Source organism: Pelmatolapia mariae, linkage group LG17 (assembly GCF_036321145.2).
Source record: "Pelmatolapia mariae isolate MD_Pm_ZW linkage group LG17, Pm_UMD_F_2, whole genome shotgun sequence".
NCBI classification, from domain to species: domain Eukaryota; kingdom Metazoa; phylum Chordata; class Actinopteri; order Cichliformes; family Cichlidae; genus Pelmatolapia; species Pelmatolapia mariae.
Window position 1 is genome coordinate 6,636,199 of NC_086242.1, and position 19,449 is coordinate 6,655,647.

General features: G+C 44.0%; 2 protein-coding genes and 1 non-coding gene across 5 annotated transcripts in view; 1 reads left to right on the forward strand and 2 right to left on the reverse strand.

The window, feature by feature from the left end:
* sapcd1 (suppressor APC domain containing 1) overlaps window positions 1-10,123 on the forward strand; it is a 32,295-nt gene extending 22,172 nt beyond the window's left edge. Inside the window, exons 1-4 of one of the 2 annotated variants that reach the window (XM_063460858.1) lie at window positions 4,197-4,868; window positions 8,358-8,528; window positions 8,955-9,110; window positions 9,271-10,123. In XM_063460858.1, coding sequence (XP_063316928.1) covers window positions 4,770-4,868; window positions 8,358-8,528; window positions 8,955-9,110; window positions 9,271-9,360 — 516 coding nt within the window. In that variant the 5' untranslated portion in view covers window positions 4,197-4,769 and the 3' untranslated portion in view covers window positions 9,361-10,123. Of the gene's footprint in view, window positions 1-4,196; window positions 4,869-8,357; window positions 8,529-8,954; window positions 9,111-9,270 lie in introns of those variants that run through there. The other variant, XM_063460859.1, reaches the window with a different exon arrangement.
* On the reverse strand, window positions 530-612 carry trnal-cag (transfer RNA leucine (anticodon CAG)). The gene has a single exon. It is a non-coding gene; the product is annotated as a tRNA-Leu (tRNA).
* Window positions 10,124-13,397: 3,274 nt separating the features above from the next.
* Window positions 13,398-18,625, reverse strand: prdm4 (PR domain containing 4). Of its 2 annotated transcripts, none has more exons than XM_063500853.1 (12): window positions 18,571-18,625; window positions 18,209-18,275; window positions 17,887-18,002; window positions 17,087-17,275; window positions 16,217-16,987; window positions 15,964-16,113; window positions 15,737-15,855; window positions 15,550-15,635; window positions 15,335-15,462; window positions 14,532-15,086; window positions 14,280-14,448; window positions 13,398-14,177 (listed from the first exon to the last, which is right to left on the reverse strand). In XM_063500853.1, the coding sequence occupies exons 3-12, from the start codon at window positions 17,999-18,001 to the stop codon at window positions 13,832-13,834; spliced, it is 2,628 nt and encodes an 875-aa protein (XP_063356923.1). In that variant the 5' UTR covers window position 18,002; window positions 18,209-18,275; window positions 18,571-18,625; the 3' UTR covers window positions 13,398-13,831. The 2 variants fall into 2 exon arrangements, with proteins under 2 accessions (XP_063356923.1, XP_063356924.1); XM_063500854.1 differs by having other exon boundaries at window positions 17,887-18,051.
* Between the last annotated feature and the right edge of the window lie 824 nt (window positions 18,626-19,449).

Below are 19,449 nucleotides of genomic sequence, written 5' to 3' on the forward strand. Positions count from 1 at the left end.
ATAAAAGCAGATCCCAATGTGTTTTGAAGTGAATTCAAAGTCCAAAGCGTTAACCATTACACCATGGGAGTCTGCCAAAATAATGCCATTAGAAAATTAGCTGGAATGAAATCATAGGATTGTGCTGTTGGCTGGAAAACAGAATGAATCATATTAGCTTTAGTGGTTAACTTGCCTTTTAATGGTATAAATGATCATGTAAATAAAAAAAAGAAGGCCAGCCCTGATTTTACCAATAATGCTCGAATAACAATAAAGTTGCTCCAGTGATTTCAAATTTGCAGATTTGTGTAAAAGGGAGTGATTCTTCCAGTATGTGATAGTGCCTTTAATAAATAGTTAGCACAGTGCACATGACACAGTTACTATATGACTTCAGTAAATATATTAGTGACATGAAATTAATGACTTGCTTTGTTGTACATGTCAGCTGCAGCATAGTGTCAATTATTACAAGACACATCAACGTGAATTAGACCTGACACAACACCAGCATCGTTACTTGAACAGTATCAGACAAGGTACTTGCTGTCAGAGGTGGGATTTGAACCCACGCCTCCAGGGGAGACTGCGACCTGAACGCAGCGCCTTAGACCGCTCGGCCACCCTGACACATCTGCAGCTGTGGTTTCGTGAAATTAAAAATTCAGGACGGCTGCCTATGCCATCTAAAATGTTCGGATCATGCTGTTGTTACAGAGGTTTGGATCTTTAGCCATCAGAATTGTTGAAGGCCAAGAAAGATGCCAAGCGGCTTTACTTTACCAATTGGATCATCATGGCCTTGCCATATTGGTCCATTTGATTGACCTTTATTATAATTATGTATTTATTTGATTTGATTTTCAGTTGTTACAGACGGGACAGACATGACTGGGGGATAGGACAGGGAGAAAGAATGAAAGAAAGAGAGGGAGAGAAAGAAAATAGAGGGGAGAAGAGATGGTGAGAAAGGGGGGAAGAAAAAAGAAAGAAAAACAAACAAAACACCTGGATCACCTGTATGGAGATAAGAAAAAACAGAAGAGAAAACAAGCAAGAAAGAGCAACATAATAAATACAACACCATCACAATAAACTAGCTAACAGTAGATAACAGTATATACTAAATATTACATGTTATTGTGCAGCACACAAGATCGACAGCGCAAAATGTGCTTTGAGGTGGCAGCCAAGAAAGGTGTAGTTTGTGTCTGTGAATACCCGTGTGTACACCTGTGTGGATCAGCACGCTTGTATTCAAAAGGTTTCTCCATGTAACGGTCTGCTAGGGAGTGTGGGGAGTCATAGCCCCGTCCCCCAGGACATGAAGCAGGTATGGAGGAGATCCAGGCCCCAGACATCCAGAGGCCCCAGAATATGATGACCCAAGGAGGACCACCAGGGGGGCAACCGTGCCACCCTCCTGGGAAGAGCTGAGGAGAGCCCCAAACGAGAGGTCACCCAGCAGCCACGGAGCAGAGGCCAGAGGGGGTTGCGGTGACGTGCCCGCAGGCTCTGCCGGCAGCCAGTTGTGCCAGAGAGGACCGGGCCTCAAGCCCAGAGGCCAGAGGCCTGAGGGCACCCCACCCCCCAGAAGGGGCCCAGCCGGGCCACAGGTGCCAGGCCCCACCAATCAGCCACCGGGAGTGAGCTGGTACATACATGAGCGCCCAGCCCCAGACACCAAGAACCACCAACACACCAACGTCTGAGGGCATCAGCCACTGGCAGGGAGTGTGGTGAGGGGAAATAGGCCTCCATACCTCGGAGAGCCTGAGATGTTCCCAGAGAGGTGGAGTCTAAGACCCAAGCTGACATATAGACACAGACGAACAGGCGCACGCAGACACAAACGTGCATTCCCACCCCCATATACACAAACAAATAGTCAGCACTCACCCGACGTGGAGACAGACATAAATAGACACTGCACACACATTCACACTCCCCAAACATACTCTATATCCCAGGTCCGGGTACCCCCGCCCCCAGAGGGGCAAACCGTACCCAGACCCAGGAGATGTAACCCTTCTCTCTGGGGTAGAGGAAAGCAGATCGCCTCCTTGTCTGCAGTAGCAGGGAGGCCCCGCATCCCAGACCCCAATCCGACGACAAGCACCTCCTCCCAGCCCCCCAGCCCCGACGGTTAACAGAACGAGGGTGAGTGAAGAAGTGCATTTAAAACACAGGAGGGCATGGTGCTTCCTGCCAGAGAGCAGCACGGCTCCTCCTGAAAACCCTCAGTGTCTATATGCATTTAAAATTGAGGGTAGGGCACCAGCGCCAGAGGTGGGTTTGAATACACAGACTATCCTCTGGATGCTGTATAACGTGCCCACCCCCAAGGCCCTATATGTGTGTGTTATGAGAGTATGAGTAATGCGGATGTCTAGGTTGCGGAATAAAATTGAGGCACAGGCGGCCAGAAGGGGACAGAGGGGGAGTGCCTCCCCTGCACCCTGGTGACACACCTGCACCCCAAGCCCTGCGTGTGTGTGGGTGTGGTAGAGCGGGAAGAGGAAGGCAGCTGAGGATGGGGAGGGAAGAAAGGGAGGGGCAAGCGGCCCCTCCCTGGGTTAGGACACGTTCATCTTATAGCAGAGAGAAAAATTACACTTGACTCAGGCTGCAACACAGCATCTATCCAAAGCTCAACCCCACTACTGAGCGAGAAGGGGATTTTACTGCTCTGTCTCCAACCTGGGCTAGTGCACATCTCTTTAGACAACCTGGTGGTCTCGGGCTCCCCCAGGAGCCATATCAATATCGAACTTAGTGCGGACACCCGACCAGCATAGTCCACTGTAGCTCAGAGGCTCTGAGCTCAAACGATCCTCCGGCCTTCTGCTACCTTGAATTACACGCACATACCACCGCAGCTGGAAGAAACATCTTCACTTACACAGCTTTTAACTTTCACTGTCATGTCACGTCATCATATCTGACTAGTGCCCATCATCAGCCAAGATGCAATGCAGTAAAAATCTGTTCATTTCATAAGAAAGGAAGTCAGCACTGATTTGATGGACTAATGCACTGTTTTTTTACGTTCCTGTTAATGCTAGAGGAGATGTGGAGCTCTGAGTCAGCCTATACTCTGCACTCAGCTCTCCTCCACACAGTCTCATTTATAAGGTGCTTCACAATCCCAAACATTACAGCTAACAGCTGAATTTTGCCATTTAACAAAATCCAATTAATTTGACTAACATAAAACTCATTGCAGCAGCCAGGGGGCAGCACAAAAGTGAAACAGATTTGTAGGTTTAGTCTCCTTATATTCCACTGAGTTATTGGTTCTGTTTCTACTTAGCCAACATAAACTAATGTAAGTCTATCAGCAGCAAGCAACCAACCTGGTGAGGTCACGTTCTGTACTGAATGAAGATGGCGCTAAATATGTTCTTAAAATTCCCACTTTTAGCCCTTATTTCTTAAATCCAGCTTCACAGACAGTGTTACATCTGTGTCAGTTTTTGAGAGCAGGGATCCATGATGTAAATTAGCCTTTATGCATGTAGTGTTTTGTGTCCACTTTAAAAGGGAGCATTTTTGTCCATAGCGTAGTTGTACAAGCTAATGAATGACCTCTCTTTTGAACACAAAACGCCCTCACACAAAACAGGAGGGGTACTTCCAAAGTTTGGTTTTGTCCGTTTATTGATGGTAGTTTTGTGCTTGATGCAAAACGCTAGTATAACATATATTTAACACATTTTTGTAGAGGTTAATCGTAGAACCAATCTGAGAGGGCACAGTAGGGGATTTTATTTTCTATAGATATATTTTTCCCTCACAAGTTGCACTAAAATCTCTCCAACAGGGCTGCTGTTGGATCCATAACAGCCACTTTAGCCTGAGGCCCTAATGAATAACATGTGTTGCTGATTTTCTGTGTTGCCATCGACTAACTGAACAGCTGAGCGCTGATAGTAATGATGTTAGTGTCAATAAACTGACCCTACTGAAGTCTCTATCTCCTGTACTTGCTCTCAAACTCCAAACTATACTCGCCATAGTCAAGTTTGTTTAGCAGCTCCATTCAGTGCTACACACCTCTGTGCTTGATCTCCCATCCTCAGGTTATGTCACATTCCAGGCAACATGTTGGGACAGAAAGCTCACCTGAAACTAACAAGAAAGTGATTTCATGCCCTCCCTTTGGACCTAGCTGCAGATTAGCATGATTTTCCTTGAGCTAAGGACGACGTCTTCATTTCTTCTTGGAAAATTCAGATTGTTTGTGAAACACAGCCTTGTTTTCCTCCTCTGGCCTTCTGCTGCAAATTTGGGATAAACAAGTCCCGTTCCCCCCCCCGCTGTGATGACACTGATGGAAACACATCAGGAGCTGATAAGTGTGTAACCACAGTGTGTATCCTCCCCTCAAATCTCCCATCCGCAGCTTCATTTTCATATTTCCTGCTGGGTGCTTTTTCACCGTTTGTTGTCTTTTCTCTCATATTTAATCCCGCAGTGCCAGTCTCACCCCCTCTCCAACCCGGTTCTCCCTCTCTTTGTCACTGGTTGTCGATCAACCAGTCAGTGACATGTGGAATTTTTCATCACCTCGCCCCGGGGGCACCATGCTGCCCGCGCCTGTGTATCGTGCTGCTTTTTTTTCCAGTCCTGCCTTCTCTCTCTCTCTCTCTCTCACACACTCATGCACACTCATTCTCTCCCCGCGGTATTATTCTGAGTCAGCCAGTGGCAAGCTATGGTTTGTTGTTTGCGGTCAACCCAGCTGTATGGGGTAGTAGTAGCTGTCAGTGACTGATCAGCTCTCCATGGCCTATCGTCCCTCCAGCTCTGGCTCCTACACTGTGGTTATCATCCCGCTTAAGACCAGTCTGTGCAGCGTGGACGCACTTCGCTTCTACCTATGGGTGAGGATAGAGGTGGTATTTGTCTGTGTGTGTCTGTACTTACATCATCTGTTTTGTCTCCCTGGTTTTTTCAGCAGTTGTATGAATGATCAGACTGTTGTATACTAAACATGCTTTTGATGTGTTTATGGCCTCTTCTGTCTCCTGGGAAGTGTCACTAGTTTGGTACATTTGGCCAACCTGCAATAACCTGACTTTTCCCACTTCTCTGGAATGTAACATCCATCATTTCTGTGTTTATTTTGACTCATTTACTCATTATTTTATAGTATTCTTATAAAGAGACAAGTTTATCTAGGCTAAATGGCAGCATATTTCACTAGTAAGTTCAACCGGTACAAGCCACAAGCTACAAGGAACGAGTGCCAAGAAACACAAACAACTAAAGTGTAGGGACATAAATGTCAGAAATCTTATCTGTTGATTAGAACTGAGATTGTTAAACAATTCTTTTCATTAATCTTTGAACAGACAGCAAACAATGCAAAAACAAGTGTAGTCTCACAGACAAAAAAAGTTTTTAAACTTTTTAGGCAAATTTAAAGAGGTAAAAACTTCCAATGCGCTCTAAAGGAGAAGCAAATTTTACATTTTTAAGTCTTCATGTCTGCATAAAGCTAATTCAGTGTCACACGAGATATCCTCAGTTCGTTCTTTGATTGCACTGTGAGACAAAGGCAATTTTAATAGTATGCCTAACATGATATCTGCACATTTTTTGCTGCCGTCTGAGGTTTTATTACGTTTATTCTGTTGTGTGTTAAACTCAACTGGTGAATACCATGCCTCTATAGCCCTGCACAACACCCTGACACAATCAAACAAACTACTTCTGATTCTACACTGAAACTACTACACTGATTCAGATTCAGCACTTAAAATTCAGCATTTTTAAAGCTGGATAAGTTTTGCAAAAGAGGATTTTGTGGTTTCTAAGTGCCTCCTTAGATTGCTTGGTGGAGTATTACTCAAGTTACTTGACAGGCTCAGGCTCAGGGCTCTCTACTCTCACTGTCAGTCAGGTTTTTCTTGTGTCATGCTGTAATAACATCCAACTTTTGGCAGCTGTGCAAAAAGCTTTTTTTTGCATGATTTGCCTCGGGTAAACACTGCTTGCAAAGTACTGAAACAGTGAATTAACAGTTCATCCATATCTTTTTGTCTGACAGTAATAAGTTCTGACTGTTATTGAATTCCAGCACACAGCTAGACTTGCCTCACACAGCACAGAAGTGTGCCTCAACACACCATTGGGGAACTGCTTTGTTAGTTGAAAAGACATATTTTGGATTCATATAATGATGATGCACCACCCTCTGTTCAGTTGCGATGCTACTCTGCTGCACGTGCTGCAAACAGTGCTGAGATAAATGTTGGAGCTGCTCTGCTGAATAAAATATGTAATGACAGCATTTCTAAACTATCCTATTATTGCGTTATTAACATTTAAGAAAAAAGGTTTACGCTTATGAGCCAAATAATAAGTAACAACCTCCTGCAACCCATGTCAAATGACCTAATTAACAAAACAACTGATTGACTATTGAAATAGTTTGTAGTTAGTTATTACAGCTATAGTCTTGATGGTGTACCCTGCAACACACCACAACCATCAGAAAATCACACCAGGCATCAAAAATAAGATCAGCCTGATATCTGTGCAGTGATATCAGTCACCATTCAGTCAATAATTAAAAAGAAAGTGAAGAACAAAAACTATATTTTAAACAGTGCTTCCATTATATTTTTATCCATGGGAGAGAAGTTTAATAGGTGCTACCAAGGGGCAAACCCCAGAGCTGAAAAAGTGGCAAAACTGCAGTTCCTGTAGCTGCCACTTGAGGCTGGCACCAAAATGAAGTTAATCTCCACAGACTCATATATTGAAAGGTTGAAATTTAGAGATTAAAAAGCATATTTACTGTCTGGTACAAAATAGGGTTTGGGCCTGTGTGGATAGTTTTCTCCTTTTAATAACTCACCTGCCTGTATAATTGGCTTGTTAGTCTCTGCATTAATTGGCTCAATTAATGTATTCCTGCACCCAAACAGTTTTGAATGCAGCTTTCTGACCAAGCTAGCTAGAGTTAGCTTGATAAATTAGGGCTCCACCCTTTCTTCCATATATGGCAGCTGAGTCCAAAACAATTGGGGGACGTCAAGGTGACTACTTTCATCTTTGATACTGTCTGTGGAAGTGCCATGATATTTTGCAGTTGTTCTCTTGTGGTAGGGAAACTATATTCTGCTAATGTCAGTATGTATAGCATAAAATATCACGCTCACCACGTTTTTTTTAACTTCTCATGAAATTTACATTTTCTAACTGGAAAAATGTGGATTTTCTAGGGGTTGTGGTCAGGGCACAATCCTATAGAAATAGTCGCAAGTCTAATGGTTTCCTTTAAACATTAAAATGTTTGAGACAAGAAAACAGAGAAAACTATAGAGCAAATGTGCATGTTTTCTCACTAACAGCTAACCAGCCCAGTGGTGTATATGCCTTCTCCTTTTTTAAATGTAGTGTTTGTTTGTGATAACAGTAAGCCGACTCAATGTGACAAACATGTAAATAGTATTAAACCTGACCTCATTTTTCTCAAGGCTCTCAGAGAGTTGAATGTTTTCATAATGTACAATTTTGGTTAACTATCATAACTGAATCATATGTGGCAAACTGATAACATAAGGTTGACAGCCATGGATTAAGAGGTCATGTTAGCAATATTCAGATTAAGAGCATGTCTCATTAATACTTCTAGCTTTTTAAATTTGTTTTCCATTTGAACAGCACACTCACTCACTGTGTGTTTTTCAGACAAGCTGAATTTTCACGTAAATGTGATGCGCATCGTTGTATGTATAAAGTGCGTGTGTTGAGTCAGGTTGCGTTCAGTCATTTCTATCTTTGCTGTATTCGGGGTAGCGTGACTCTACAGTCATCCCAGTGACACATTCCCACATGTCAAGCTCGATCTTCACAGCTTCCTGTTGAAGGCTCATTGTAACCAGTTTGCTGTTAGCAGTAAATCTACTAACGATCAGCAGCCGATCCAGAATAAATTTAGACTGTTAACTCTAAAATAGAGAATAGAGTCAGTTCATCTACTTAAACCACATGAGTTTCTAATTGTTATCCTTTTCTGCCTCACTGTCGTTGAGATTACAGTGACTCTAATGTTCTGAAGTCATGAATCCCCACCGCCACATGTCATGTTCCTCTGGGGGGTTTTAACACTGTGTGTCTTTGTTTCAGCCTATTTAAAGAGCCTGTAACCCCGCTGGGCATAGACAAAAGAGCTAAAGGCCACCTGCTGCTCAGTGTTGCCTGGTGCACAGTGCCTCAGGGCCTCTGGTTTACATGCTTCTATACATGAAACTGAAGGTCAAACAAGCCTAGTACACAGGGACATACCAAAACTGGTTCTATCATATAACTCACCACAAATCCAAAGTTTTCCATTTCATTTGGCTTTTTTCGTGTTACAGATTAAACGGTTGAAGGATCTGGAGAAGGAGAAGGACGCGCTGTGGTCTGGTCTGGAGATTCTGGAGAGGGCTCGGCTCTGGTATCTCCGGCGGCTGGAGGAGAACAGGGCTTGGCAGGATAGCATCGAGAGCAGAAGTGGGTTTGTCTCCAGAAATGAAGATGGAGCAGAGGTACAGAGAAGGGCCTCTTTGATTTTACTGACATGAGGCTGTCATTTTTAATAACGATGAATGATTACAGTCTTAACTTCCTTCTGACTTCGAAAAGGCTTGTAATTGTAACACTTTGTATGGTGGTATAAAAGCAACATGAATCACAACTGGCTGCCTTATTGTTGAGGATGAAGGATCGGGCCTTACCATAAATTTTAGCATGCACAGCGTCCAAGTTTAGTGGTCAATATCTGAAAATATGTGCAAGACTTCAGCTTCATTCCTAAATGACAAACATTTCCTGTAATTACATTATTTTAAGCATCTATTTCATTTTCATCTGTTAGTGAGAGCATTCCTCACCAATCATGAAGATGAGACTTATGCTTGGCATCCATTCGGGTGTTTCTAAGCCCACTAACAGTTCTGTGTGCCTGTCCTCAGGCTCGCTCCTGCCTCCTCAGGTCTCGTATCCAGCGCGTGAACGGTTCTCTGGGCTCTGTGATGAGTGAGCCCAACGCCATGACCAGCAGCAACCCCTCTCTGCTTGAAGCAGTGGCAGACAGTGACCTCCGGTGGCACAACTCAGTACTGACTCAGGTAAAGAAACAACCCTCAAGGAGGTAGAAGAAATACATTTTAATGAAATATTGAAACATCTTCTTTAACAGCTTTTAATAAAGTTACGTAAATAAGTTTTGCATCAGCGTTCTTATGATTTGTCCCTTTGTGTAACATTGTCATTTTTCCTGTTTAACAGGAGGTGAAGAACAAGAACTGTCAAATATCCTTGTTAGAACAGGAAAAACACGCTCTCCTCAATCAACTCCATGCACTGAAGAACTGCTGACTATAAGCTGACACATGTATTACACCCCAAACTTACATTTAACTGGACATCATACAGTTATTTGCATGTAAATATGTATTTAAATTAATAAATGATAGTAAATGATACATTATTTTTTTCTTTGCTTTGTGTGCAGTGAACCAGCCTGACTGGAAGGTTTTTGAATAACTTGATTGACGTGTTGAATGTGCTGCAGTGACTCAGCAACAGACTTTATTTGTTAATTCCTCATTACTATCATTTAACTTTGACCTCTTTATGCTCTCTGCTGCTGATGACACATTTATGGTTATGTCAACATCCAAGCCTTTCCACGAATTTGTTCCTGCACTATTCGTCTAATTAACATGTAAAAGTATATTAAATAACAACTGCAGGTCCAGAAAAAGATGCACGAGGCTTCATTTGAACCGTAACGCCTTCTAGTTTCTGTAAATGTGCTTGCTTGGCACGTGAGTAAATCATATTCTAACTGTAAGAGACCCTGTGAATATATTCAGTTGTATGTAGACGTACAGTTGAATAATAGATACACCTGGATCACTGCATTGATTCTTTATGAAATGAAATGTTTCCATGTTTGGAGATACTGTCTGAAATGGATGGACACAACATGGCTAAACTGATACCACATGAGCAAATGAATTTTTTTTTCCGTTACTGAATGCACTGAGTAAGTGCAATAAGTGAGCCTCTGTGTTTAGGACATCTCCAAAAGACACTTGAAGCAAAGTAATCTCATTATAATAAAGGCTTACAGATTTGAGAGACTAGCCCATGTCTCAGTTTTAATTATGTTCATTTCAATGTAATTTATATAGCACTAAGTCACAAAACTAGTTGCCTCAAGGTGTTTTATATTTATATTTATATTATTAGCAAGACAACCCCAACAATCACACGACCCCCAACAAGTTAGCAGTTGGCAACAGTGGGAAGACAAATTTACTTTTAACAGGATGAAACCTTAAACTGAACCAGGATCAGGGAGGGGCAGCCATCTGTTACAACCAGTAGCTGATCACTTAATAAGAAGTACAGAGATTCACATTGGTGGAAAAGTGAACAAAAGAATTATCATCAATTCACATTGAGACAAACTGTTGATAGCTAAATGACTGTTGCTGCTACTGTCTTTAGAGGGTGTCCTGTAAAGATTACAAGAGTTTCTCTCAAGAAACAATCCTGAAAGAGTTGTTAAAAACAAAACAAAATAAAAAAAACGGAGAAACAAAAATATACAACACTGTTTCGAGGGGAAACGGTACGGGACATCAGCTGCAAAGTAGAGGTCTGCGCGGGAATGTTTTTTTAGTCCCGCTCCCGCCCGCTCCCGCAAGGTTTTGTACCGCACCCGACCGCTCCCGCTGTATATTCAGTCTTTGTTCACCCGCTGCCCGCTTAGAATAATTTTCTACCCGACCCGACCGTTCCCGCTAAATTTAGATCTGGTTTCCAAAATCTCACATTTATCGCATTGTACAAAGGGTAATTATTTTCCATTTGCGTCTATGACGCATGAAAAAGACTCCCATACATCAGACTTGCCTGATGTGGGTTTCCTTAAAGTAAACTGACCGTTGTCTAATCCCAGCTGAACGTCCTTCAAGGAAATTGCATCTTCAGTTTGCTCTGCCATGTTGGTAAAGCGCGCTCTGATGCAGGTGATGCGCGCACAGAGTCACAGACTGTGCAAGTAAAATGCACGTGCAAAAAGCACTGATCCATGCGCTCAGTGCGTGTAACAGGCGTGAGCACTGGCTGTACCAGTGCTCAATTAGAATGAGGAAATCACAGATATGCTGTTCCGAAAAAATGTCGGGCACGCTATATTTTCAGACCGCCCGCTCCCGTTCAAATTACACCAGAGTTACCGACCGCTACCGCATTTTATTTGGAAATTTATTCCCGCGCCGCAAGAAATCGGGTCGGGTCCCGCGGCTCCCGCGGGACAGCCGCGGGAATGCAGACCTCTACTGCAAAGCCTCATCCCCACTGTAGAGCACGGTGGAGGGAGCATCATGGTTTTGGGCTGCTTTGCCACCTCAGGGCCTGGACTGTGAGAAATCACTGAGGGGACAATGGTTTAAGGTGGTATTTTGAAGTGGTTACTTCAAAGATGGGAACCGGGTCACAGTGAGTTCTCTTCAGAGCAGTAAGTCTGGTTTCAGTCTGCTTGCATTCAATGAAATCAAACTGGCAATTAAATCCATTCTTTCTATGGAAATATTGTGATTAGCTGTAATTTTAAAAAAGAATCTATTACTGTCTGCATTTACTGGAATTTACAATAAGTAGGGATGGCTGTAGCTCAGGCAGTACATCTACAAATTAGAAGGTTGATGGTTCAATCCCTGGCTGCTCCAGTCTGCATGCCAAATATCCTTGGGCAAGATACTAACCCCAAGTTTCTCTCCAATTGGAGTATGAATGTGTTTGAATGTTGAAATTCCACTAATAGTGACATGGTTGCTTAACTTCAGAATAAAATAGGCACTCAGTTGGGCTCGTTCGTTGTAGCTGGCTCAGAGTAGAGGTCTGCATTCCCGCGGCTGTCCCGCGGGAGCCGCGGGACCCGACCCGATTTCTTGCGGCGCGGGAATAAATTTCCAAATAAAATGCGGTAGCGGTCGGTAACTCTGGTGTAATTTGAACGGGAGCGGGCGGTCTGAAAATATAGCGTGCCCGACATTTTTTCGGAACAGCATATCTGTGATTTCCTCATTCTAATTGAGCACTGGTACAGCCAGTGCTCACGCCTGTTACACGCACTGAGCGCATGGATCAGTGCTTTTTGCACGTGCATTTTACTTGCACAGTCTGTGACTCTGTGCGCGCATCACCTGCATCAGAGCGCGCTTTACCAACATGGCAGAGCAAACTGAAGATGCAATTTCCTTGAAGGACGTTCAGCTGGGATTAGACAACGGTCAGTTTACTTTAAGGAAACCCACATCAGGCAAGTCTGATGTATGGGAGTCTTTTTCATGCGTCATAGACGCAAATGGAAAATAATTACCCTTTGTACAATGCGATAAATGTGAGATTTTGGAAACCAGATCTAAATTTAGCGGGAACGGTCGGGTCGGGTAGAAAATTATTCTAAGCGGGCAGCGGGTGAACAAAGACTGAATATACAGCGGGAGCGGTCGGGTGCGGTACAAAACCTTGCGGGAGCGGGCGGGAGCGGGACTAAAAAAACATTCCCGCGCAGACCTCTAGCTCAGAGTGATTGCAGTGTGTGGGGAATCAGTTTGCATTTATAAATTATGGGGCGAGTGATTGCAGTCAGTTTGGAGACATGTTGCGTCCCACCAGGCAACCTGTGCAATTGCCTTACAATCTAAAATGGTCGGTCACAGAATTTAAAAAAAAAAAAATCAGTGCAATCACTGAGCAAACACTACGATTTTCCTAGTCACAAGACTTACGTTTACCACTCCGCTGTAGAAAGCTGATGAGGTATTGTTGGCAGGCGGGCAGACGGGTAGCATGGACACCCAACTTCATGAACAAGGTAACTTGAGAACAATGCAATTAGGGATTTTCAAATCTATACCATAGGTGCATCACCTAAAAATCTCAGAGGTGTTAAAATCTCATTGACCTGGACCTTACGGTAACGTTTTTCTGAAAATCTTGCAAATCTGATAAGAGGGAAATCCTCAAGAAGACTTTCAAATGTATTTATCATTTCCTGGTGCATTTACCAGGAGGCTGAGGGGCAGCACTGATGGTTCTCATTATTTTTATTCCTAGTTTTACTCAAGTGTAATTAAGCCATTACTTCCTGGCTGGCATGCTCGACTTCATACGTCACAAAAACATGCTCTACAATTTGTTAACAGTACTAAAAAATGCTGACGTCAGCAGTGCTACCTTTTACTCTCTCAGTAAAGCGCGAATGGTGTTAATTTGAAAGTCCTAGGTGATGTCCTTGAGTTATCAGGTTTGCAGGATTTTGAAAAAAAGTTGCCAAATTTTCTTTGCAACTTAATGAGATTACACACAAAAAAATTATCAGTCTGCTCTATAACACAGTTGTTCGTTTATTAAAATATGCATTACACAGTATAAAGCTGCAACATTGCTTTAACACTCAGTGTGGGATAATGCACCATAAATGCCTACCATATTACTGTGTAGCAAAAAAAGGCTTATCAGCCACATTACTGAGTGAGCTAAAGAATTAAGATTAAGGGAAAAATAATGAATAAATGATAGCTTATATGAAACCCGAAAACCAGTAATTACACAGGCCTGAGTCATGAGAGGAAAGAAAATACAGTCAGATCTCAGATTATTTTAGCAGCTCTTGTGAGACACTAGACAAAAATGTGGCAGTTCAATTGTACTGATGGCCAAATATGTTATTATATATTCAGAAAGTTATATTTGGCAAAAACGAGAGGTAAACATCGATAGTTTTGTGAACTTAAATAAATAAAACATCTCAACAGGCACAGTGTTGTCACTGAGGCGGTGACAGGGACTTTTCAGAGTCATATCCACCGACATCTAAACCGCAGTCTTCGCTATTGGCCGAGTCAACCAGTCTCTCTCTTCCTCTTCTGCTGTCATCCTCCTCCTCCTCTTCCTCGTCTTCGTCAGCGTCCTGCTCCTTGCGGGACCCCCTTTCTGTCTTGGGCCCTTTGCAGATCTTGAGGTGGCGTGTGAGGTGGTATTTGGTGAGGAAGGCTTTGTTGCACTTCTCGCACACAAAGTCTCGGCGGCCCTCGTGAGAGTTCATGTGCTTCTTCAGGTGGTTGGTCTTGAGGAAGTGTTTGTTGCACTTTGGGCACTGAATCCGCCGCTCGCTGTCATTGAGAAATGAAGGAGATTTAAAAACAACTATTAGACACTTTGGATTCTTAGAGTACAATCCATCTGTTGACTTTTAAAGCAATGAAGTGACGCACTGAGTGTGAGAGAACATGTGCTGCTTCAGGTCGTGTTTCCTGATGAACGCTCGATCGCAGAGGTCACACTTGAGCTTCTCCGCCCCGGTGTGGATGAGCATGTGCGACGCCACGTGGGACTTCTGGGTGAACGACTTCTCGCAGACTGTGCATCTGTAGTTCTTCTGACCTGTCAGTGCGAAAACATGTGTGCATGTGTTAATCAGTCTGTGTGCCGAGCATTTGAAGTTACACCATTTACGCTACACCTACCTGTGTGAATCTTCAGGTGCATCCTGAGGTTGCTGGGGTCGCTGAAGGCTTTGCTACAGTACTCGCACTTGTGAGGTTTCATCCCCACATGGCCCATGAAGTGCACCTTGAGTTTAGTGGATGTAATGAACGCCCGGGTACACATGCTGCATTTGAATTTCTTCTCCCGCACATGGCCCTGACCTTTTGCCCTGGAGGTAATGTTATCAGAGTTTCTATCACTGCCGCCCCCGCTGCTGGCGCCGTTGTCAGTGTTTGTCTGCCCTGCAGCAGGGTTGTGACAGGGCCACGGGGAAGAGGAGGAGCTAGAGGTTTCATTTGTCAACTTCTCTTCCTGGTGAGAGTGTTGCTGTGGCTGCTGCTCCTGTTGCTGTTGCTGCTGAGTTGGTGGTTGCTGTTGTTGATTGTGGTCCTGCTGTGATGGGCTGTGGCTGTGTGGAGGCTGGGTATGGCTGTGGTTACTGTTATGGCTGCCAAGATGAGACTTAAGGTCAGAGAAGGAGGAGCACTCTTTGCCACACTGGCAGATCTGACCCTCGGGTACCTGTGTAACACCTGAAAACCAAAGAAAAGGAAGTTAGATAGTTGAGCGTGTGGGCCAGTCAACGGCATCTATTTCTTCATCCTCCAGGAACTGCCTGCATACTCTCACCATATGATTATTGTGTACCAGGAGGTACCTAGGACCCACTGCACCAGTGTAGGGTCAGACAATGGGTCCAGCTGTTTACTCACAGTTGTACTAAATGAGGGTTCCTTAACTTTATACAGAGGGTTAGACATATTTAGTCATGTCCGCTCACCCATCAGCCTGCAGTAGTCTCTGCTGTAATAGAAGAGCAGCTCCTGATCCGGGTGGATCTCAGTGGTTGTGCAGAAGAAGAGTTTACCGTTAGCAGGGTATGCCACCAGATTCTGCTCTTCATGTGTCCTGGACACACAAACAAAAATGTGTTAATTTTAATTTGCATTGTGGGTAATGTAGGCAACAATGGCATATAAAAACACGAGCATTCACCGAGCTTTGCGGACGAACATCATCCAATTGCATTCGTTCTCATCTGTTGTCACGATGCAGAACTCTAGCACATTGTTGTGGTACATCTGTGACAGAAAAGCTTGTTTATCATGCGTTCCCATGCTTTCATCGTGGTTTTGTATTGAATGTGGCAACTGCACTACTAACAAAGGGCCACAAGATTAACCTTCCATATTTGAGGTGTGTCCTTTTCCGGCCAATCAGAGAGGTCCACGTTGCTACAATGCTGGCCAACCATTGGTCCAAAACAGGTCCTTGGTGGAATGACGTCCCGTGCAAAAACTCCTATGAGTGCGACCACATGCACATTTAAACATGAGCTTAGAGTAACATCTGAGGTCTGTCCTCATTAATAATCACCAAAACCATATTTAAAGGAGTTTCTTTTCTTACCGAGCGGTTCGTCGGCAACAGAGATACGCAGGCACAGCGGACGCGGGAGAGAGAGGCGAGCCCGGCTTTGGATGGGAGCATCTGGGATGAAAGTGACTGGGCCATGCTCAGGACAGTCTGAGGTATATGAGCACTCACACAGTGTGCACCCTAAAGCAAAAATGCACATTAGCTTTAAAGATTTCTCCATAAGCTATCGATTTTACTTGCATCCATCTTTTTATAGAAAAGAGACTTAAAGTTAAAAACTCACAGATGCTGTAAGCATTGACCATGTTCTCCTTGTTGGAAGAGGAATCCTCGAGCTGCAGCGTCGAGTTCACCAGCACCAGGTTGTTTTCCGGCCCCAGAGAAACCTCAGCAGTTATGGGGGACACGTTAACGGCCTCCAGCCCCATCCCAGAATGTCCATGCAGAGACACAGGCTCCAGCTGGTTCTGGTTGGCCATGGAGCCGGTGAGTACCACACTTACTACGCCTGAGTTTAGCTCCCCGTTCGTGTGGAGTTGCTCCCCAAGTCCTCCTGCTCCCCCTCCCCCCGAGTTGCCCACTCGCCCCCCCATGTGATCCTGTTCCATTACCACTGGCAATTCAAGCACAGGGGGTCCATGCAGGGGCATCACCCCACCAGAAGAGTCCACCCCTGTCAGGCCCTCGTGAGGCTGGGGCTGCCTTCCCCCTCCGAGCTGCTGCTGGGTGTCAGGCACCGGCACTACTCCGACTCCATCCATTGAGGCCAATTCCTCCCCCATCCGCTCAGGAGACATGGGACTGCTGACACGTGACTCCATGGCCAGCCCTGTAGAGTCCAGCTCATGAGCACCCGTCTGGTGAAGGTCTGCCTGACCACTAACTTGTCTGGAGTCCATGGGCACCAGGCCCTGCTCCAGTGGGCCTCCGGGGCCACTGTAGGGATCCAGACCTGAGGAATTGTTACTGGGCACAGACAGGGTCCCATCCATGTTAAGGCTGCTGGGATGAATATACTGAGGTGGAGGACGGTCTGCCAGGTAGGAAAGAATACCTGTAGACCAAAGACAGAGACCGTGTGGGATATACTTATACTTACTAACTTAAATTAAACATTGCCTCGCCTCTAGACGAGTGTGAAAGCTTAACCCACCTGGCAGTATGTGTCGGAAGTAGCTGCTTTCCAGGTGAGGGTATGGTGGAGGGGGCAAGGAGTAATTCCTTTCAGGCAGGCCGCACATCACCCCTCTGTCACTCAGTGGACCCATGGGGAGCATCAGAGACAAGGCTGAAGGGAGAGAACCAAGGGAAGGACCCAGACTGGGGATGGCCACTGGCATACCTAAACTCCCAAACCAAAGAACAGGTAAATACACACTGATGCTTGAGACAAGAAAGAATAATATGCAAACGAAAAATATGATCTAACTGTAAAAAATATACATTTTATACTCAAGCCAGAAAGTGAAAAATAACTGTCAATAGCTGTTTAATTAGTACATGAAACCGGGTTAATACTGACAACAGAAATCTGGACACAGTCGTGTATGCCCCAAGAGTCTGAGCAGGCCTCTACACAACCTATATTGTAAATATAGGTAAATATGTGAGGATTGTCAGGGTGTTTTCAAGCTTGATACCTTCATTAACAAAAATCTAAGTGCAAGTGTAACTTCTGATGATTTGTCAGTATTTTACAAGTATCAGTTAGAAAACAAAACTACATTTCTTATAATTATAACTTTGTTTAACAATAACAAATAATTATTACAATATGCTTTGTGACTTTTTCCCCTTATTTGGTCTTCCAGAAATCAGAACTAAAAGCAGAACAGCTGGAGTGCGTATGTTTTGTTTATAAAGGACAAAATGTGACGACCCTCACAGATCACCGAGTCGGTCTAATGTGTTACCAGCTATAGCAATAAGAGCAGGAGACAGCGTCTTCCATACCTGGAGTGGGAATGGGATTGTGCGTGGGGGAGGTGGGCAGACCCAGGTGGCTGGCACTCACTGAGGGCACGCTGAGCTGGTCCATGCCCACAGGACTGAGGTTCATGTCATTCATCCTGGAGAGTCAACATCAGAGGCAGCCTGAGCGTTTAGCCAGAAAGCTAGCTAACATACACAAATAAGCAGATTTTGGGAGGGTGAGGGGGTGAAAAGGTTATTGTATCAACCTCGCGACCGTCTTTTTTTCTGAAGGAAAGCGTTTAGTAATAAACAGAAAGCACACAATGTGCACACAGATTAAGTACAAAGGGCACAAACTTACCTGAATTTAACAACTGAGGTCCTGCAGTAGCCGTGTGCATCTGAGTGGTGCTCCTACATGTCTGTCCCTGCGAATTAAAGACAGCAGGCTTGAAATAAACTTAAAGCGCATGACACTGACAAAGAAGCTAAAACTAAAGTCAACGTTATCAGATTTTTTTTTTTTTTTTAAAAGAAAAAAAAAAGCTTTGCAACTAGCTAGCTAGTTAGCCCAACATCTCCGAACTGGCCGCACTGTTAGCTTTGTTCGAGCTGTTTCTGCTGGGCAGTATTACACGTGTAACTCGACGCGTCCGTAAGTGTTGCTTTGTTGCTGAAACGTTGATGATTTTAAAAGGAAAAGCCGTGAAAACAACAACATACCAACACAATACCTCCATGACCTGGCCCATGACAGTACTGCCTCCCAGCGCATGCGCCGTAGCATAGAAGGATGGAGGCGCGTCGGCTGATCACAGGTCAGTAAGAGGGATAACCTCCTCCTAATTTACCTTTAGTTTTTAATAATATGATGCTGTTTAATGTTTTCATAAATCTGTGCGGTGTTTCTTAATGAAAAATGTAACTAGGAAACGCTTGTTTGCTTTATTTTGTTTCCTTTGGTGCTTGTTTAGCTGTCCAGGGAATGATGTTGGTGAGTAGGAACACGGCAAAGAGGCTGTAGTTCGGAGGTGTCAAACATAGGGCCCGGGGGCCAGAATCGGCCCGGCAAAGACTCCAGTCTGGTACGCTGGATGGAAGATATGGTGGAGAGTATAAAGTTTTGTTCTTTTAATTGCATTTTTATAAGATTTCCAGCTGTTCCTGCTAATAAAGAACGCCCCCCCCCCACACACACACACATACAGCCACTCATACACTAAAGTAGGTAAATAGTAGACAATGATATGACAGAAAAGTTCTTGCTTTTTTACTGTTTAGTAAAAGCTTATTTAGACTCTTCACTATTCTAAGAGACATATTCTTCTTCTTTTAAATAAAAAATACTATAAAAGGTAATATTTTAATTATCTAATTCTATGGGGTTTGTTTAGGTTGTGATTTTTCTTCTTCTATTGCTGCTCCAGTCTTGTTCTTGATTTACTGATTTGTCAGATAAACTTGAAGTTAATCTTACACTCCTCTGCCATGACATTGAGGAGTGTGTGTGCTTTTACTACCAGTTGGTGATAAGTTTCACAATTATTAAATTAGTTTCCACGAGTCCAATTCCCCAGGTGGCGTTGTTGGCCTTATTTCTTC

Bases quoted from the DNA above. Each gene is read 5' to 3' on its own strand.
- prdm4 (XM_063500853.1), bottom strand. From the start codon at position 18,001: ATGAATGACATGAACCTCAGTCCTGTGGGCATGGACCAGCTCAGCGTG. The intron at 17,276-17,886 runs GTATGGAAGACG...TTGGGAGTTTAG, and splicing joins CAATCCCATTCCCACTCCAG to GTATGCCAGTGGCCATCCCC. The intron at 16,114-16,216 runs GTGAGTTTTTAA...TTTTTGCTTTAG, and splicing joins GGTCAATGCTTACAGCATCT to GGTGCACACTGTGTGAGTGC.